The sequence below is a fragment of the Clytia hemisphaerica genome, unplaced genomic scaffold (genome assembly GCF_902728285.1).
Source record: "Clytia hemisphaerica strain Z4C2 unplaced genomic scaffold, Clytia hemisphaerica genome assembly, whole genome shotgun sequence".
In the NCBI taxonomy this organism is placed as follows: domain Eukaryota; kingdom Metazoa; phylum Cnidaria; class Hydrozoa; order Leptothecata; family Clytiidae; genus Clytia; species Clytia hemisphaerica.
Window position 1 is genome coordinate 468105 of NW_027103962.1, and position 19969 is coordinate 488073.

Genomic DNA, 19969 nt, shown 5'->3' on the forward strand with positions numbered 1-19969 from the left:
TATTGACCCCCGGAATTAAAAAAAAAATCAGAACGTTAAGTAGGCGGAGGTTTTCTACTCATCATCACCTATTTTCACGTTCACAGCAGATAGGAACAAGTATTTCAGTACTGTAACAGAATCACAATCACCTGTCAAATATATTGGTATGTATTTCTTACAACTAAATTTTGAATAGCTGTAACTCAATTCTTAGCATATTTTATATCAATCAAAAGTAAAGGAACACAATTTTGACAGCCAAAATAAACAGACCACTTTATTATTATATTTTAGCTCCTGTTTTTCTCGTTCATATTTTATTCATAACTTGCTTTCCTACATTTTAACCTTTTATCTCTTCTTGATGAAAAATAAGACTGTCTAGCTCTTTTGAGTTGCCATTTCCAAGATTTATTATTTTTATTCCACCTAACATTGTAGAACAAAAATGGGTCAAACTGATTTAACTTGTGGCATGTCATGCCTGAAGTATCTTCTCTTTGTTGTCAACTTCATCGTTTGGGTGAGTGATTATCCTTAATTCAGTTTTGTGTATGTAATCATGGAGTTGAATATGTCGGTAATTGGTCTTATGATTATTATAAATTGGGTCAAAAGAAATTTTAAGGGCTCGCCTGATGAAATAAGACTTTCACATCGCTAGAACTCAAGTTTGCTTTGAACTAAAATTCTAACTATACGTATTGACATTTTCAAGCCTTCTAATATACAAGAATTAAATTATACCTAGCCCCACAAAATGGGTTTATGTTCCATGAAAGATATTTTCTTAAGCCAGAAAATGGAAAGTTCTTTTTATAAGCACTCGCTAATCCAGTCTGGAAAGGAGGGAAATGTTACGCCGGAGATGCGCCAACTTAACTTGGAAAAGCCAAAGGCAACAGATCTCAAATCTCAAATCTACGCCGAATATATCCGGCGCACACGTCGCAATTTCCAGACTGGTCGCTAATTCAGAATTTTTAGACAAAAAATTGCCTGGATGGTTTGGAATGAAAGTATCAAGCAATAGATTTCATTAAAGAAAACATTGAATGAAAAATCTTGTTATTTACATGCCTTTTTTAAGTCCAAGTATTTTCTTCAACACCAATGTAAGAACCAATGGATCTTGTCTCATCTAATTTCTAACACTATAGAGCCAATACGATTTCATCAATAAACAAAAGAGCTCACTAAAAATGCACATTATATGACATAATGAGCATGCAAACTTTAATCATAGTGGTTATTATAACAAACATCGCCTGTTTTTTTATCATCAGGAATGTCCGACCCAAACAGCTTCATGTCCAACCCAAAAATCATAATTTTCAAGCTAAGGGAACCCTGATCAGACATTTTGTCCGTCCCACTTGAAATCGTTATTTCGAGCCTTGTTTATATACCTCCATAACGTAATATTTGTTCCAAAAGACTTTGAGTTAAAAGGGCTAAAAATTTTGCTACTCATCTTAAATTCATTTTTGAGTTTAATTTTGCTCTACATCTAAGAAATCCTTGGTAGACAGAAACTACTAGTGTGTTATGGTGCACATGTATAAATTTCCTTATTACTCAACTTTTCATCAATAACACACTAAATTTTAGCAAACTTAACCAACATATTCATTTATTCATTACCAAACCCCTTCAATTGAAATGCTTGCTTTCCATTGTTGTAAAAGAATCAATGACAATGGGATTTTAAAGCTCTTTTCTCAAACACTTACACAAGTAGCTTTCTCTGTTATCCTATAAAACATAGTGGAACTTCCCAGAAAAGAAGGCTGGCAGAAATTTAGTCTGAGAGAGGGAAAACCATACTGATTAATAACTTGGCTAACAAAAAGAGAATTTAAGGAACATCAATTTCAGTATCGATGATCATTGCGTACAGCTAGTTTCCATTTCTAATCCTGTTTGAACAGGGGGCATGATAACAGACCCAAACCTGAAATGAAATACATCCTGTTAAGACAGAGATGGGATCCCTTTTTTTACCTACCTTGGAAGTCCATTAACCTTTGTTTGAATAAAAATTGGATTTTCTTATTGGGAAATTCCCTTTATCATTTTTAGGGAAATGTGTTTTCTCTCTATTGGCTATGTTTACAATCTGTTGCCTGATTTTCAGACAGAGTAATAATTTTTTGGCCAAATTTGGGCCAGAAAGTCAGATTTTTGTGTTTGGGGAAATTCCCTTGTCATTAATATTTTTAGGGAAAATGGGCATTTCTTGTGATTGGTTTGGTATTTATTTATGTAGATTTATTTATTTATTTTGTCTTGCTATTCTTTCCTATTTTCTTATTACATTAGCCTTCAGGTAGTTCAATATAGCATCTTGCTTGTTGATTTTAAGTTATTCCATGGACTTTTCAATTCATAAGTTATTTTAAAATTCATGTAAGGAAACAATTGACGGTTTCAAAAGAAATATATGTAAAGATGGCATGCTGTAAAGGTACAGGAGTTGAAAAGCAAAAACAGGACATCTGATATTATGTCTCATATCTCTGAAACCTGTAGATTTTATTTTGACAACTAGTTTTTGTGGGTTGGCTAAAAACAACTTGACCTGTTATTTATATCTCTTGTACAGAACTGTTTTAAATATTAAATAAAATGTCATTGCTAAATTTAAACTGATTACTTTTTAATTTGCTGTTTAATTTAAAAATAAGCAAGTTGTACTTTTTGAGAGGTTTTAAATTAAGAACTACTTTGATAGTGCAATCTCATTCTAAAGTCAAATTTTAGGTGTTTTAGCGTAAATTTTAAAGAATCGTAACTCAGGAACTGAATGACAAATTTCAAAAAAAATAGGGCAGAATGTTTTTTAATGATATGAACATAATATTCAAAAAATTAGCAAAATCTGAGGATATTACTTTCTCAACCAGTCTGATTTTTACAGAAAAAGGTTTCTAAGTTTAAGTCCAAATCGCCGTGTCTTTAGAGGTTAAGATGTGTTGGACTTAAGGCTACACATCTCATGTCAATGCTTCATAGAAAATAAAATTTGCACTAAAATTTAGGACTTAAGGCTGTTTATGGTTGATATATTATGGAACATTCTAAATTTTAAATTTTTTCTTGAATTGCAAAATACACCTCTTTCCCATTAGAATTCTGTGGAATTAAGGTCGTTTTTGGAAAGTGTGCATGCTGAAATAGGGGGTTATGGTCTTAAGTCAATTTTCGAAAAAATGGACTTAAGTCTGTCTTGAATTGACACGACAAAATGTTTAGACTTTCAGAAAAAACAATTTAGTGAATCATTTAAGTATGCCACAAATAATGCTCTTTGAGAAAGTAATGAAATAAGGGAATCAGTATAGTAATATTTTATCTTTCTAAGGTTTGTGGTATTGTTGTGTTTGGTGTTGGAATTTACAGTCGTATCAAAGCTGGTGACTGGAAAGATTTGGTTGAAGATGTCAGTGTTGTGGATGCTGCAAACCTTCTCATTGCCTCTGGTGCCATTGTCATGGTTATTGGATTTGTTGGATGCTGTGGAGCCTTGAAACAAAAAGGGGACGCTTTTGGTTATTGTAAGTGATTCTTTATTTCTTAAATAAATTCTTAAAACTTGATGACTAGACTGTTAATCATCAACCATTGCTTCGTAGGCGTACAAACTTTCGCGAGCAGAAACTTTCGCGAGGACGAAAAAATTGCGAAATTCACGACATTTACTTTCGCGAATTTAACGGAAAAATATTTTTCGTGAGCATAAACTTTCGCGAATCAAGACGTAAAATTGAGAATTTTCACATGAAAAAATCTTAGAGGGTCAAATACTTCTTGGATTGGCTTGAAATATTTGTTTTTGACTTATTAGTATTTTAGCAGGCTAAAAAGTGCCATAAAAGTTACATTTTATTCAAAGTTTGAAGTTTAACAGATTTTCTAATTTGTCAAGAGTTTTTCGCGAGCATAAACTTTCGCGAATGGCCCTTCCTAGAATTTTTAAAGACATTTACTTTTGCGAAAAGGGCCAAAATTCGCAAAAATCGCGAAAGTTTCTGCTCGCAAAAGTTTCTACGCCTAAAGTATTCAATATTAAAAAAGAACAAAAGAAGCTCTGTTGGCAGGTAGCTTTAGCAATAAGCAAAAAGCTCGTCCCAGCTGTTGAAAAAACTACTTAAAGCACTATAGCTCTCACTCAACAAAATTGTGGATTTTAAAAATTAGATATTCAGAATCTATTAAAAATTTCGCTTTCAATGATATATAACATCATGGGGTTTTGTGAATGTGCTGGAAAGATATTGGTTCTTGAAAGGTCAATAAATGGCCCATTTTGGCCTAAAATTTGATGAAACAATGAAAATCACAAATACGAATAATATATTATTCTCATCGTATTTCAACATATTGCCATCAAAACAATTATTAAATATTTCCCAAGGCATGTATTTTCGAAGATCAAAAATCATATACTGAAAAATTAGCACTGTTTAAAAAATATGGACATTTTTGGAAAAAAATGAGAATGAAACATTTTCGAAAAAAAATCTGTTAGTATTTTTCCCTTGGCTATTTCTAAGGTATGACTAAGTCTAAAATTAAATTTTAGCAGCTAAATATTACCAGATGACTTGTTTGAACATGTCATATAAACATCAAGTTGATTGATGAACAAGTTTTGGAGAAAAGATAATTTTAAAACGCCAACCTGGATTTTCCGTCACGGCGCAACGCAAACTTTAAAGTACACTAAAAAATGACCTTGGTGTTTTAGAGTGAATTCTTTTAGTGATTCTCAACAGTCCTATAAGTCTAATATTTTAAACATTTAAAAACTGAAAAAATTCTGCTTTGTTCAATTTTATTTAGAAATTATGATTTTCCGTCACGGCGCAACGGAATTTTAGACCCCCAAAAAACTCCATTTGACATCTGAAATGACTTAATTTCTTCAGTAACTTCAAAATTATCAATATTTAAAAACATTTGGTAAGGTAAACTACTTTGTAGCCTTTGTATGCCCATTTTTGTAAAAATCCTAATTTTTGTGAGCTTTCCAGGGATTTTAGCCTGGAAATCGGAAATCTGGTCATAACTTTTCAATGGAGCATGTTCCTGCTCTGATTTTTTCACATATTGTTCATGAAATGATATTCTTTATGTCTATATAAAAATTTTTGACATTCTGAAAACTTCATTTTTTGCCATTTTTCAGATTTTTTGGGACGAGCTTTTTGCTTATTGCTCTTTATTATGCTTTACTTTTAAATACTCTAGTACAAAACATAATTTAGAATTCTGTCACTTTGCTTTTCATTTCCTTGGTTTGTCAGGTTTTGTATTTGATTGCATTGTTTGATTTTAGTACATCATCCTTCTCATGCTTATCTTCATTCTTGAAATCGCTGGAGGAATCTACGCTGCCGTTAAGAAAGATGATGTTCTCAAATCCTTGAAAACGAACTTCCAACGATTAATGACTACATCTTATGGACAAACCGAAAACAACAAAGCAAACGAGGGATACACTAACTCCATTGACTGGTTCCAAGAAAATGTAAGTATTGTCTTTGTTTTTGTCAGTTTTAGTGATTTATTATAATTAAGTGTTTGCAGGCATCTTATTACGACTTTATCCAGTGCTAAGAATACATATATACTATTAATAATAGAAGATATACTATTAATAATAGAACTCCTTTTTGAAATTAGACAACCAGAGCTAAAAATTCTATATCAGAACTATAAACTAGGCTACCTCTTTTCTTTTTAACTTTACAGCAATAAAATACTGACAAGTTTAACACAAAACATTGACAAGTAATCTCTGGGACAATTGGTCGAAACATGGGACTGTTGATATCTTGCCTGTATTTTCACTTACTGTTAAATCTCTTTGACAACAAATTTGTTTGATAACTCCCAAGTTTAGCAATCATACTTTCTGCTATAACATGTCACAATAACTTTCACTGGTAGCGCGCCCTTTTTAAATTTTTGTTTCAATTCAAAATGACCAGATGCCGATTAGAGAACGCCCAAACGCCCAACCGCCTATCGCCTGATGGGATTAACAAATAAAGAGTGTAACTTGTCGCGCGAGTGACTTCAAACGCTCAATTGTTTTGCCACTAGTATGGTCTTTTTTGTTCCAGACATTCGCGTGTGTTCCACTACGGATTTTTTTCATGTTTCGATTTAAAATCCTACTCGATGCGAAAGAGAAATTGTGTAATGTACTTTTTAAATAAACCGTTCATTAAGTCAAATCAAATGACTTTGGAGGTTTGGTGAAATGTTGGCCGAATTGCCGTCCCATGTTTTGTCAGATGGTACCAAGTTAGAGCAGTTGATGGTAAGGTACTTGCAGCCTTTCAGTGCCTTGCATGACGGGCAGCTAAAATGTTGGCTTGAAATCTAAAATGAAACTACTGAAAACAAAAGTAAAATCAGCCCACACCAAATCCCGTAATCTTGATATAGGAGTTTTAGTCTTAACTGTTAGATATTATTACTTTTATTCCTATCTAGCAATTTAATTTCAATATTTCACAGGTCAAATGTTGTGGCTCCACCGGACCTAACTCATGGAAAAATACTACTTGGACTAACACCAACAGGGACAAGGCAGTTAACGGGTCAGATTACCAACTCTTCCCAAAATCATGCTGCAAATCTGGTGATTGTAACATGGGAAATGGCTTCCCTGTTACTTCAAATGACAACATCTTCATGGATGTAAGTCTAACAAATGATCTAAGATAAATGGAATATTATTTGGCATTCCATTTCATATCCATACAGGGAGATAGACTATCATTTCCAAGGGTAATTTTAGCAGAATTTCCAGGGGTCTAAATGTGTTTTTCCCATTTTTCCAGGGGATAAATATTTTTAAATTTCCATGGGGTAAAAGACTAATTTTAGTTTTTCCACCTCACTTTAAGGTATGAAAAGAATATTTTTGCAAATTTTGCCACTTCCCGAGGTATTCACACATATCCAAGAAATATTTTTGAATTTAAGAGGTTCGTACAGGGGGTGGCTGTATGGAAATTTAGTGGTTTGACCCATTGCTGGATGAATCCTTGAGCTCTATGAGAGACGGGTAACTTTTTAATAATAACTAATTGTTTACATGTGGACTTGTTTTTAGACTCCTTGTTTAAAAATTGAAATGAGATGGATTGCTTAATTCGAAATCAGAATTTGGATATTAAAAAAAATCTATGATTCTCAAGGCATTTAAAACTGAAAAGCTTGAAATTCTTAAAAGTACATTTAAATGAAGAGGATCTTTAAATTCTTTTCCACTTTTTATAAAAAAATTGTTTTCATGACTATTTATTTATCTTGTTTGGTGGTTTTGGATATTAGAAACTTTCCGTCAGATATTTCCGTTAAAACTGCATATGCATGCCTTTCCATAAGCTAATCATTTAGAGAACTTATATAGGAACCCTAACAAGAGAATACTTAATATTTAATGAAAAAAATCTTTCTCCGTCCTATTTCTTTTGGATAATCCTTAATCATTTCCTTTCCACTTTCAAACATTGAAAATCGAGTGTCCGGACTGTATACTAATTTATTAAAGGTTTTATTTTTACATAAGTGTTCCCGTTTCATATCAGGACAGTGTCTTCCTATTGTTATTTGCTGATATAAGCAAAAAATGTTTTTCTTTTCCTCTTTCTGACCAATCTTGCTCCACATCCGTGTCACTCCAATGTGAAAAAGCTTGTAAATTAAAATTGAGTAAGCAAACGATAGATATCACTCTTATTTCACGTAAAATAGTAGTAAGATGTGAATCAAAAACAGCACTTCTTATACCACTAATCATAACTTGAGATTCTCTTCTTTCTTTTCAGGGTTGCGTGACAGAAAGTGAACAGTTCTTGAACGATCACATGAAAGAATTGGTCGGTGTCGGTGTCGGTATCGCTTTTATTCAAATCATCGGTATCGTGTTCGCCATCTTATTGTGCAAAAAAATCGGAGTAGAATCTGTCTAAAGATTTCGACCACCAAGAACACATACACATTAAACTTTTTGATCATAAATCAAAATTTTTGTCTTAAGTATTTTTTTTTGTTAAGTATTTATTTTATCAACCACAGTCAGGTGTATTAAACTGAATTTTGTATCGATTTCTTGTCAGTCTTTTTTATTTTAGGGTTAGCTCTTCCTTTTTTGGGTGATTTCTTTGTCACATTTTGTTTAATATTTTTACTTTTTTATATTAATCGATGTTGTTTTAACACTTTGTATATTCAAATTGACAGGAACTAACTGTGCGTGAAAGAATGTAATTAATCTTACTTAGCTGATGTAAAATCACTTTGCGTTTAGGCTGCACACATCCCTTCTGGTATGTTTGATATAGGGGATGCGTATCGTGTGTCTGATTCCCGTCGTAGAACTTTCTTTAAAAGCTTTAGAAATTCAATGATTGTGGTTACTAATCATGTCTCTAAAACTTAAAAACACACAGACGGGTCAACTCTCGGACGGGAATTAGATACACGGTACGTAAATCCCATATATTAAAACATATCAGGAAATGTGTGCAACCTCTTGTGTTAGACGTTCCATGACCACGAAGGATATCCAAGTTATCCCAGCTAGCGAACGTGAACGTTGTTTCAAAATATTAATGAAATTAAGACCTTGCTGTTTTCAAATCTGTGTTCTGACCTCTCATATTTCTTAGATAAAAGTTAGGTTGTTTTAGGCTGTGACTTTTATAGGGAATACCTTTCGGCAAAAAAAGGCCGCGTCTCAAATGAAGGAATAAATTTAGTGTTTTCTGTCTACGTTCACAACATATTAATTTGGAAAAATAATTTTACTTTCACTCCGGTGTTTCTCTTATCTAATATTCGAAAGGTGGCTCTGCGGTCGCTCCCAAGTCTTATGTTGAATATTTAAAAATTCTAACGGCTGAGTGTCTGTTTGAAAGCCACACGTGTCTTACGCGTTTAGAATGAAAGTAAGTAGTCTGAATCGCAGACCTCTATAGATATACTTCCTATAAGTGGTGGAAAACCGGCGAAATTAACTTGTGGTTTAAATAGAAAATTCACGCATTTACGTATTCAATGGCTCACACAAACAAAAAGTTGATTGTCATTATTACGTCCATTTTTTCAATTATTGCATTGACGCAACGTATTAAAAAACGGTTTACGTCCCTTCACGCAAACCATTGTCTATACTCAGACCCAGTTAGTAAGTTAGTATCTACAGATAATTTCAAAATTCATTGCCGTAGAGGGTTTGTTGTCATTGTCTTATTTCTCATTTGAGATTTTTCAAACCGACCTCTGCGATGGGGAGTGTTGGTGAGAGCAGAGGGGAGACGATAAACGCATTACTTCATTACTTTTTTATTTTTCGAATAATGAAAATATATCTTTAAAGTAAAAGATTAATCCTAGAATAAAATACAAAAATTATTCTTTAGGCGAAAAAACAAAAGTACTTCAAAAAGTATTGAAAAAATTGACTTCAAAATACTGTTGGAATAACCAAAGACTTAGAATAACAACAAAAAAAACTCAAATATAGCTTATAGCTTCAGTTATTTTAACGTCCTCTAATTTTGAAACATTGTGATGCTGTTCTTTGGAATTCTACTGCCACGGATGCATAGGACAGTTGACCTTGCCAATGCAAAAGAAATCTTTGTTCTCATAAAATTTAAAGTCATTGACATGAGTTCATCCCCTTTTTCTGATAAGAGAGCAGCCGGGGGGGGGGGTACTTAGGCAAATGGAGGGTACGCCCTTAAGGGTACCTTTTTTGGACTTCTAAAGTCCCGCTAAGGGTCGGAAAAATCAGAAAATCAAATTTCAGTCCCATTAAGGGTCGTAAAATTCCCAAAATTTTCCTTTGTTTTCTCCTTTTTAGTCCCGGTAAGGGTCCAAAGTCCGAAAGTCGGGCGGCACCCCCCCCCCCCCGTCAGCTCGCAACCCTAGTAGTACTAGTAGAGACTGGCACGGAATACCCCCCGGGGAGAGCAGCTAGGGCTTTAATAAAAATTTGGGCCTCTCTGCCTGCACCTCCATTAGTCGAGAAAAGAAAATGAGTGGTGTGAAGGAGCCTCCATCTACTTGGATAATCCTCTGGTTATATTGTCTCTTTTTCTCCTTTCATTCATTTCAAAAGCACAAGTAGGACTCACCCTAGAGTACCGTTGGGCATAGTACCGTTGGGCATACCATACCATTATTAGGGAGTGGTCAAAAAGTATCTACTAGGGGGGGGGGTGGAGGATTCTAGGGGGGGGTTCCAAAATTTTTTCGAGGGTTTAGGGGGGGTTTCAAATTTTTTTTGAGGGTTTAGGGGGGGGTTCCAAATCTTTTGGGCAACTCAAGAGAAAATGTAGGAAGTCTAATTTCATAGTTTTACGTTTCAAGATTTCAAAAATTTTTCGGCCTGACGGCCGACAACTCAGAATTTATTTTATTTGATATATGTACATGTCATACTAACATTATTTGGGCATCATCGCCTTGCCCTTTTGGTTTGTAGCATTGAGCTAAATGAGGGAAGTAGATTAGTGGCTTTCACAGCTCATCAGAGTGGTTTGAAAAAGTACTTTTTAGAAAGAAATTTGTCAAAACAAAGTGTCTTTTAGCTAAAATGGTGGTGAAAAACATCGACATTTTCTCCCGTCGGCGCAAACCATGGTTGTGCCTCCTTAGTCTCTACTAATATCTTATAAATTATATACACAGAGCTTTGACAGACCCTGGAAAACCTGAAAATATAGGTTTATAGGGAAATTTCAAACTCAGAGAATTTTATTTTTCAGACTCCTTTTAACAACAGAATAGCTTGTATTTTAGGGTCTCGAGTACCTGATCTTCAAAATTTTCTCCCTTCGGGGCCAACCATGGTGGCCCCTCAGGATATTTTGAGTAATTGAGTAATGCCTCTGTAATGTAGGGAGATTATGTATCAGGGAAAATAAGCCGTAATTTTCTCCCAAAACTTTGGGAAACTCAGAGAAAATAACTCGTTGATTCTTATTTTAACCCTGGACTATTCCTATAGGAGATCTACCATTTTGATTGACGTTTACACCACGGGTTTTTTTCTTTTGTTTACTTCAGAGAAATTCCGTCGTAACCATGGAAATCGACGGAAAAAATCCCGTGGTGTAAACGTCAATCAAAATGGTAGATCTCCTAAAGGACTATACTCAACTTTACAGGGCTAAACTATCTCCCTTACCTAATTTTGACATAAAAAACTGTCATACAAACAAATAATACTCTTTGTACCGCATCTGTATGAATTCTTTTTTTGCGTAAAAATTTTTCTAGTGGGGGGGGGGTGCGAAAAAATATTGGGCCTTATGAGGGGGGGTTCGAAATTTTTTTCCAGGCTAGAGGAGGGGGTGCGAAAGTATTTTGGGATTTTTCAAAATATCCTCCACTCCCCCCTAGTAGATACTTTCTGACCACTCCCTTAGGCACTTCATTACTTTGCCGTCGCATCGGGTGAGTTGTGGTGCCAAGCTTCTGGGTCCTGGTCATTACTTTACTTTACGCCACCCCGAACATCGAGTTTGTAGGGAGATCCAGTCGTGTAAGCTTGTAGTTAATTACAAAGTAAGGTTACTATAACTATAATTATATGAAATTATGAAATAACAGGGTTTTCATCTAAGTTTGTGTATTACGATTCATAATCGTTACTAGTATAGTTTTAGGCTGTCTGCGTCGACTGAACAGATAAATTCATTTTGGGAGCATCCAGCTTGTTTTAGATGATCCTTTGACTCCTTCATTATTTGAGGAATTCCATTATTTGATTGAGGGACAGACTAATTTATTATTTTACCAATTTACTACACCAAGAATGGCTGAAGTAGGATGGGATGATGTCACTTATCTCCGGAAGAAAACACCAAAGGCTGCTGAAGCTCGATCAAGCAAAGTAAGATTTTGATGAATGAATAGCTATTTTTTTAAAACCTTCTACTGCTATTTCCCTTTCTTTTCAAATTGGGCCGTTTTAGTAGCATCATGGTATTAACCTTAAATATTTTTTTGCGTACCGTGAAGTCGGGTAACTTGCATCAGTGGAGACTAACATGCATAGTATCAGGTATCAAAGATTTTAATGCTGACAAGTTGACAGAACACATTATTGACAAAAGTAATCCCTGAGAGATTACCTGAAAACTTAATTTCTAGTTTGGCAAATCTCCACAAAGATTAGCAAACAATCATTTTTTCCCACTTACAGCTTTTCTCTTTGATCTTTTATTGTTTTTTGTTTTTTTGTTGATTGCTTAGCTTGCACCATCGACAACTCACACATCATTTCTTGAAAGGGAAACACGGTTTTTCCCAAGCTGTAATGTTGACATACCTTGTTTTAATTTAATTTAAAGTAATGATAACTTAAAATTTAAGTCAGTTAGTGGAAGTACTTTGATTTGTGAAGCGTTTTTACGTCACATAGAACAAAAGAAAATAGTAAAGGAACAAAGGACTAACCCATAGCCACCATTTCTCAACCATGGGGAATCGACCATTCTTCCCCATAAATGCGATAAATGAAGAAGCTTTCGATTTCTGATTGCCTGTCTTTCTAATCTGCCAGAAAGTGTTACCGTCAACCTGCTCTAGCTTGGGACTATCTGACAAAACATTGGACGGCAATTCGGCCACCATTTCACCGAACCTCCGAAGTCATTTGATTTGAGTTAATGAACGGGGTATTAAAAATACACGATTTCTCTTTTGCACCTAGTATGCTTTTAAATCGCAATATGAAAAAATCCGTATTGGAACACACGGGAGTGTGTCTGGAAGGAAAAATTTGACAAATTTTTTGTCAAAGACAGTTAGGAACATTTGATTCAAAAATCTTTGGTTTTTTGAAAAGAATACCCTCCAGTGAACATAAAATATTATTACGAAAACGTTTGAAAATTCGTTAAAAAAAGTCTATTGATCAAAATTGACAATTTCATTTTTTGCTTGTCGAAGGTTGGAGCTTGCCCAAGCACATTACAGGCAAAATTTAAAAATACAGTTGCGCTCTCTAATTCGACGTTCTACTATTCGATAGGCTCCCTTATTCGATGAAATTTAAAGTCCCCGTCAACAGAAAACTCTAATAAACGACGCTCCCTTATTCGATAAGCTCACTTATTCGATGAAAATCCGATTCCCCTTGAAGAACGAATTAGAGAGTGTCAACTGTATCAATTTTTGCTCTTAGACTTCTTAAAAAGGATTTTCAGACTTTTTCGTAATAATATTTTTTGTTCACTGCAAGGTATTCTTTTCAAAAAACCAAAGATTTTTGAATTTTGAATTTTTATTTTTCGATGACGTCATGTTTTATGGCGTCATTTTGCCTTATTTCCTTAATATCTCCTGATATATTCATTTTCAGATATAGGTTGTGACCTTTTTCTTTATCAGTATTTCATGCTCTTTCGAATGAAACAAACAATTTTCAATTCTGATGACTTTTTATTTTGGTTGCCATAGTAACCAATGACGCCAGTTTCCATGGCAACGGGTGGTCACACCCGGCCCCACCTCTCAAATTTTGATCTTCTACATTCAAGGAACAATATTCAATCATAAAATCCCTTTGCACAAGCTGCTGCACACAGGAAGCTTTTTCGCGACATAGTGGCCCCTACTATACGTCAAACCACGCAGTGCTGACTTTTAGTTTTATGACTTGTTCTCACTCGTTTGGTTTCCATAATAAAAAGAAAGTCGTTATTTTGAACTGTGAACATGCTTAAAATCGAGGTACTTCCACTAACTATAAGTTAGCCTTTCCTCTTTAGGCGAAAAGCTTAGATAACATTTTTAGCTTTCTCACAATCTTAATTCATACTTGTACACTTTTTTTTGAAACTCCCCAGGGCTCGAAATAACGGTCGGACATCAGACATTGTCCGACCCAAATAGCTTTATGTCCGACCCAAAAACATTAATTTTCAAGCTAAAGCAATCCTGATCAGACATTTTGTCCGACCCACTTAAAATCGTTATTTCGAGTCTTGTAGTACTGGGTAGTACTACAAATATATTTCAGACAACCAAAATTATTTTAAAGAAGAAACCCTAACTTACTAAAATAGTAGAAAATCATCTCATTTCGACAGGCTGATACATGTTAGAATTCTCGTTCGAATGATACAGGGGCCGTATAATGAATCTTTATTTTTCTTTAGGCTGTCAACAGTGCTATGAGATCAGGGACTGACATTGAGACATCAAAAAAATGTAAGTTAAATTTGTACCTAATTATTAAAGACCTTTTTTTATACAGCATATTTTTTTGTTGATGAAAGGAACTTTCATAATTTCACTTTTAAATATCCCAGACTATGTGGGTCAGAACCTTGGGTTTTTCCAAATTGCTTCAGTCACTTTGCCGTCCTCAAAAATGCAATACACAAACTCGCTTTCATTACCTAGTTTATGTATACGTGTGTGGCTTTTCTGCAATGGAGACGCTCATGTTCTAATTTGACTAGATGCTGGCCAGCTGAGGACGACAGTAAATCAACACTTTCACCGTCCTCGATTTTGTGGGTACATAAACTCCTATCATTTTCCTTTCAGACGGTGGTGGTGGTAATAAGCAACACATGGGATCACGTGACTCAGCTGCCGTATGCCGAGACACAGAAGAAACCAAAAGTATGTTTTATCTTTGACAATTGTGTGTTTATTGCATTGTGATATTCTTTTTCCAGCAGTGTTGGAACCCGCCTCCCCCCACCTTAAAAATACACACAATTTAAAGATAGAATTAGTTTTCTCTCAAGCTTAGGGAGTTGTCTTTTATTTTTATGGAGTAGAGTGTGCTCGTTGCTTGATATGTAATGTACGTATCTAATGTCAACAACCCTTTTTAACCCCAACATCCTTTTTTAGTTTTTTTTATCGGCAGGTACAAAATGCATAAGACATAATGCATATTGCATAATGAATAATAGTATAGTGTAATTTACAGAACGATTTTATATTTTCTAAAACTCTCCTTTGTAGAGGCTAAAACCGCGAAAACCTCTTTAGAAGAGTTTCTTCAGGTTTCTTAAGTAAATATTCCAATCAGAGGAATTTCCCCAGACATGATATTTACTTTTCGAATCCGAACGAAAGAGAAGACATTCGAATCATAACAACAAAGGGTTTTCCGTCAGCATGAATAATACGAAGATGCAACAGATCAGAAAGGTTCCCCCCTTCTTCCTTCTCTAAAAAAGGTAAACACATAAACATTCGAAAATGTAAAAAGATTCGAAGTCTATTTTCTTTGATCTAGCTTTCGCATGAAGCTCTTTAATTTATATTGGCTAGATACTGGATTATCTAGCAAAAAGCATTCACATGGTTAATGCTTTGTAAGAAGGAAAACCCGTTGCAATTTATTAGCAATTGTTCGAAAAGATCTCTGAGAAAACCAGAATAAAGATCTTGCTATAAAATTTACGTTTTTGAGTTAGAAAAGTAATATACGGAGAAGATATTTTCGTGTTTTTTCTACACTTTACTACGTTCTGTAAAATAAAACTATGAAAATCATAATGGCGACAAGCATTTTCAGTGGATCACGGATTTTCTTTACCATCCAAAATTCAAATTTACAGCATTCTACCCTTTATTTTCTGGTAGAAAATGGTATATTTGTTTTGTTGAAAGTATTATCTTTCATAACTTCTTATTATAGCCTCTAAAATTGACATTTTTCAAATATTATACATTATGCATTATGCAATATGCAATATGTTTTATGTATTTTGGATCTGTCAGTTTTTTATATCTAACTACATAAGCCTTGTGAATTATTTTCTCAAATAAAGGGATTTGAACGAGGAGAATCTAGAGATGAGAAAGATTCTTATTCAGCGATTCCGATCTCTAAATCCGAATTCTGAACTCTAAAGAAGAATTACAGAACTAGGAGAGGGTTGTCGAGGTTAGACTAATTTACGGTTTGACTGCTACAGTGACTGTATCAAGCTGCACAAATTGTAGGTTAAAACTCTAATTTAGGTCTTGATAATAATAATAATAATTTTCAAATTGTTCCTTCGTGTCACTTTGCTCAATAATTCGTTTAGAAATCTAACGTTTTTCGTTTTCGTGTGCCAGGGAACCTATATGTGCTAACTCACTCCATCACTCCACTTACATTTTTGTTTTTCTTTTTCCTATTAGTCGAAACGGTATCATTAGATGTCGGAAAATTAATACAAAAGGGACGAACGGAAAAAGGATTAACGCAAAAAGAACTGGCTACAGTAAGTCTTTTTGTTGTTGTTGTGATTTATTTTGTATCTTCATACATAGATTTTTTGTTCTAGTGTCGTAAAAATATGGCAGTGGATTCATCAGCTGTTGGGAAACGTCTTATCGATGAAATGGAAGGGGGATTTTTCATAGATTTGAATTTTGGAAGTAGAGTAGCGAACACTCGTTAATAATTTATTTCAATATCTTCTCGTGTTATTGCAATTTTATTATGAAAAATTTGTTAACTGTATAACCTTATTGTTGCACTTGTTAGCGGATCAACGAGAAGCCGCAGGTGATAAACGACTACGAAGCTGGAAGAGCTATCCCAAATAATCAAATCCTCAGCAAGGTCGAACGCATTATCGGTAGGTCCCAGCCTCTTCTAATCTACTGTATATTGATTTCCAAAAGAAGTTTCATACACCACCTTTTTAACTTTCTCTGTGTTCTTTGTTATGCCGTTAGGGGCAAGACATAAAGTACTTACGCAGTGAAGGGGGAAGAGGGGGCTTAGCAAAAGCGTACGTCTATTGTTTGAATGATGTCATTTTTATTGTTCTCTGTGTACAAGGGGGGAGGGGGTATCAAATATTTAGAAAGCTTTGTGAACGTACTATAATATGGATTACCTGACAGTACACCTTTTTGACCGGAGCCACCAATTTACGCGCGGGCATTTTTTTGTCCGCTTTATCCCACTAAAACCGTCCCAGTCCTTTTTTCACACCTATAGACAATAGAAAAATATGTCAAAAAAGGATTGGATGGATAGTGGGATAAAGCGGACAAGAAAATGCCCACGCGGCAATTCGCGACTACGGTCGAAAAGGTGTATTTTCGATAGCGATGTTAAATTGACCGGCTTTGATTTAGGCCCTGCACTATGCAGAAAGAACGAGGCACGTATCAGTACGTGTCTTTTGATTCTTTTGTAACCCCCTAGTATGAGTTTTGTGTTCCCATACAAAGCGCCTTAGACTTTATTATTTACTGTATTGAACCTCAAATTTTTCTTCAACATTCAGGCTTGAAACTGAGAGGCAAAGACAAAGGAAAACCTTTCGGAGGACCAAAGGGAAAAAAGTGACGAAAAGGCTCTCACATCACAAAAGTCGTGTTTCGTTATTGACGTCAGCATTTTTTTGTAATTATTACCATACATCTCTTTATTTTCCTTCCAATAAAAAACTAGAAAATAATTATGATCTTCGTGTTTTTTTATTGTTTGCTGTCATCTCCTTTAATGAAGTTTTTTGGTGAAACTAATTTTACTGAATTTCGTATGAACAATTTAAACTAATGTAGTTTCGAAGTCCTTAGCCTAACTTAGAAATCTGAACACTTTTTTGAAACTTTCTCATTATGGTGGCCCACAAAGACAGCGGTTTCTGAGATTTAGGTGGTTCACCCCGGCAAAGATTCAGAAAAGAGAAGTGAGTTTTTCAAGGTGAAATTGTGAGTGTCTCAATGAAATGAGCGGAGCAGTTTTTGAATAAAGTCCTTCTGTACCCTGTAATTCGATTTTTCGTCTAGATGTTAAAATTTCATCAGAAATCAAGAATTTTAGACAACCCGTATGGGCCACCATTAAAGTCAATTCAAAATCCCTTCCGCTCATTTTGTGGACAATCTAGAGTAGAATGACCCCTTCAAATTTGGTTTTGTTTGGGCACTTGGGTCAGCGTCAATCTTTACCAGGAGATCGAAAAGTGGTATTTCGAGAAAATGAGGTTTCAAGATTTTTTCTCTTCAAATTTCTCAAAAAGACTGTCAATTCGACCAAATTTGAGAAGGTTTTGTCAAATAAATGACTTCCAAGTTCCCTGGTGCACCCACGACCAGTGTACTGAGTTTCAGTCATTTTCAGTCCTTGGAAGTCCAAAAATCACAAGGACCGCTTGTCCTAGCATGAAGGTATGTTCAGCGTAATACACTAATAGTCACTTGTGGTGATTTGGGGAATTTCCCAAGAGCCAAAAATAGCAGTTTTCGATAGAGAAAGGGTTAAGGCTTTGACCCCAACAGTTTTCCGTCACTCAACGGGGGGTTTATACCTTAACAGCCCTTGCCGCCGACGAAATTTCTTCCTACGCTTAGCTAACTCCTACGCTCACCTTTCACGTGTGATACCGTTCCACCCGACTGGCGTGCCAGTCTAAAATGTATCCTAATTATAATCAAAATGAAAATACTGTCAAAATAGGTTTTAATCAAAATACCTGGGTCCGTGCGAGTGAAACCTCCAGTTATTTTTGCCCCCGCAAGGAGCGCAGCGACTGAGGAGGCATTCATAGCTTCACGCAATATATTGGACTGGAATCTCGATTTTTTGCGAATTGTTTTTGTTTTTGTGTTTGCGTCGTAATCGGCTTTCCGGCCAATTAAGTGTTCCGCAAAAATATGGCGGTAAATTATACAGCGGTAAATGTTATATATATTTTCATGTTACGCTATATGCTATTACCATTATTGCGTATTACATTTTATTAGTTTTCATTTAGCATTGAAAAAGCTGAAGCGAGTGTTATAAATACAAATTATAGAAAAAGTATAGTGATTACACCATAACACGAATTACCACTGATTACAATATTACTTCTGCAAATCAAAACAAACAAAATGGCAGACTGGTTATGATGATGAGCTGATTCATTTTGACTGGAAAAATGAAAAAGTGTTTTGTATGTCAAATTTGTTTCTTTCTTTGAAACTGAATACTAAATACTGTAATTTAGTCAGAAGTTCATTTCAGCAATGATTTCAATTCTTTTTCTTGGAAGTTTTTCAGCTAGAGTTTGCTCAAGTTTTCAAATGTACATTTGATATTTTTGTTCAAACTGTAATTTATCTTTGTCTGTTATTATATATAAATAACTAGCTTTATTGTTTATAGAGCTTCTTGAGCTTTAAAGACCATCATATGGTCGTAACTCGAGAAAGTCCTTCTTAACTTGGTAAAACAAGATACCGGCAAAGTACAAAAAGGTTGAATGTACACATAAGTAAAGTTGAATCCAAAAGTGGTTGAATGTGCTGAATGTCAATCAATGGTCTTTTTTGGTCTTCAAAATAGATTTACCTCACTTAGAGTGTTTTCACTGTTTGTTCAGTGTGGTAAATCTATTTTAAAAACCTAAAAAAAGTTTGTTTACATTCGTTTAACTTTGCATGCGCACGTTCAACTTTTTCATGCAGTTGTGATAGCCTAAATAACTTACGCTCCAGGAGTTTGGTGAAATAGCTCCAATTTAACGGTGGTTAGACTAGGCACACAGACAGTCGTACAGGAACACCATAAAGTGAGAATATATAGCTAAAAACTCAAAAAGTCTAGTTTCCTGAAGGCCCGTCTCTTCATTGTCTGCACTGCAATCATATCTTAATGGCTTCAATCCTTTCAGCTCGGAGAAAAGATTGCGTCATGAAAAAGTACTATGCACTTGAAAAAAAATAGGCACATTTCAACTTTTTCGACTGTACGTCTGAATGGACCACAATGACATTCCTTAATTTTTCTTTTGACTGCAATCACAGCGAACGCAGGTGGAGCCCGGGCCTTAACTAGGATTGGTCTATTTCAGATGGCGCAGAACTTTTTGATAAATTTGAAATTTTATACGCAGTATCATCTTATCATCTTACTATTGTTTATTAGGCAAAGTAGCAATAGCGAATTGTTGAAATATATAGCAGCCAATGAAAAATAAACAAG

General features: G+C 34.8%; 2 protein-coding genes across 2 annotated transcripts; both read left to right on the plus strand.

Annotated features, from left to right (window-relative positions):
• Positions 1–119: 119 nt before the first annotated feature.
• On the plus strand, positions 120–8283 carry LOC136810210 (CD151 antigen-like). The gene is given in 7 exon segments (XM_067066779.1): positions 120–146; positions 424–505; positions 3347–3521; positions 3523–3539; positions 5324–5515; positions 6514–6696; positions 7833–8283. Coding segments are annotated over 6 exon segments (786 nt in total). The 5' UTR covers positions 120–146; positions 424–430; the 3' UTR covers positions 7977–8283.
• A 3404-nt stretch (positions 8284–11687) lies between these two features.
• On the plus strand, positions 11688–17456 carry LOC136810211 (endothelial differentiation-related factor 1-like). The gene is made up of 6 exons (XM_067066780.1): positions 11688–11911; positions 14184–14235; positions 14578–14655; positions 16180–16262; positions 16529–16622; positions 17283–17456. Exons 1-6 carry the CDS (start codon positions 11834–11836, stop codon positions 17342–17344), a joined length of 447 nt encoding a protein of 148 aa, XP_066922881.1. The 5' UTR covers positions 11688–11833; the 3' UTR covers positions 17345–17456.
• Positions 17457–19969: the final 2513 nt, after the last annotated feature.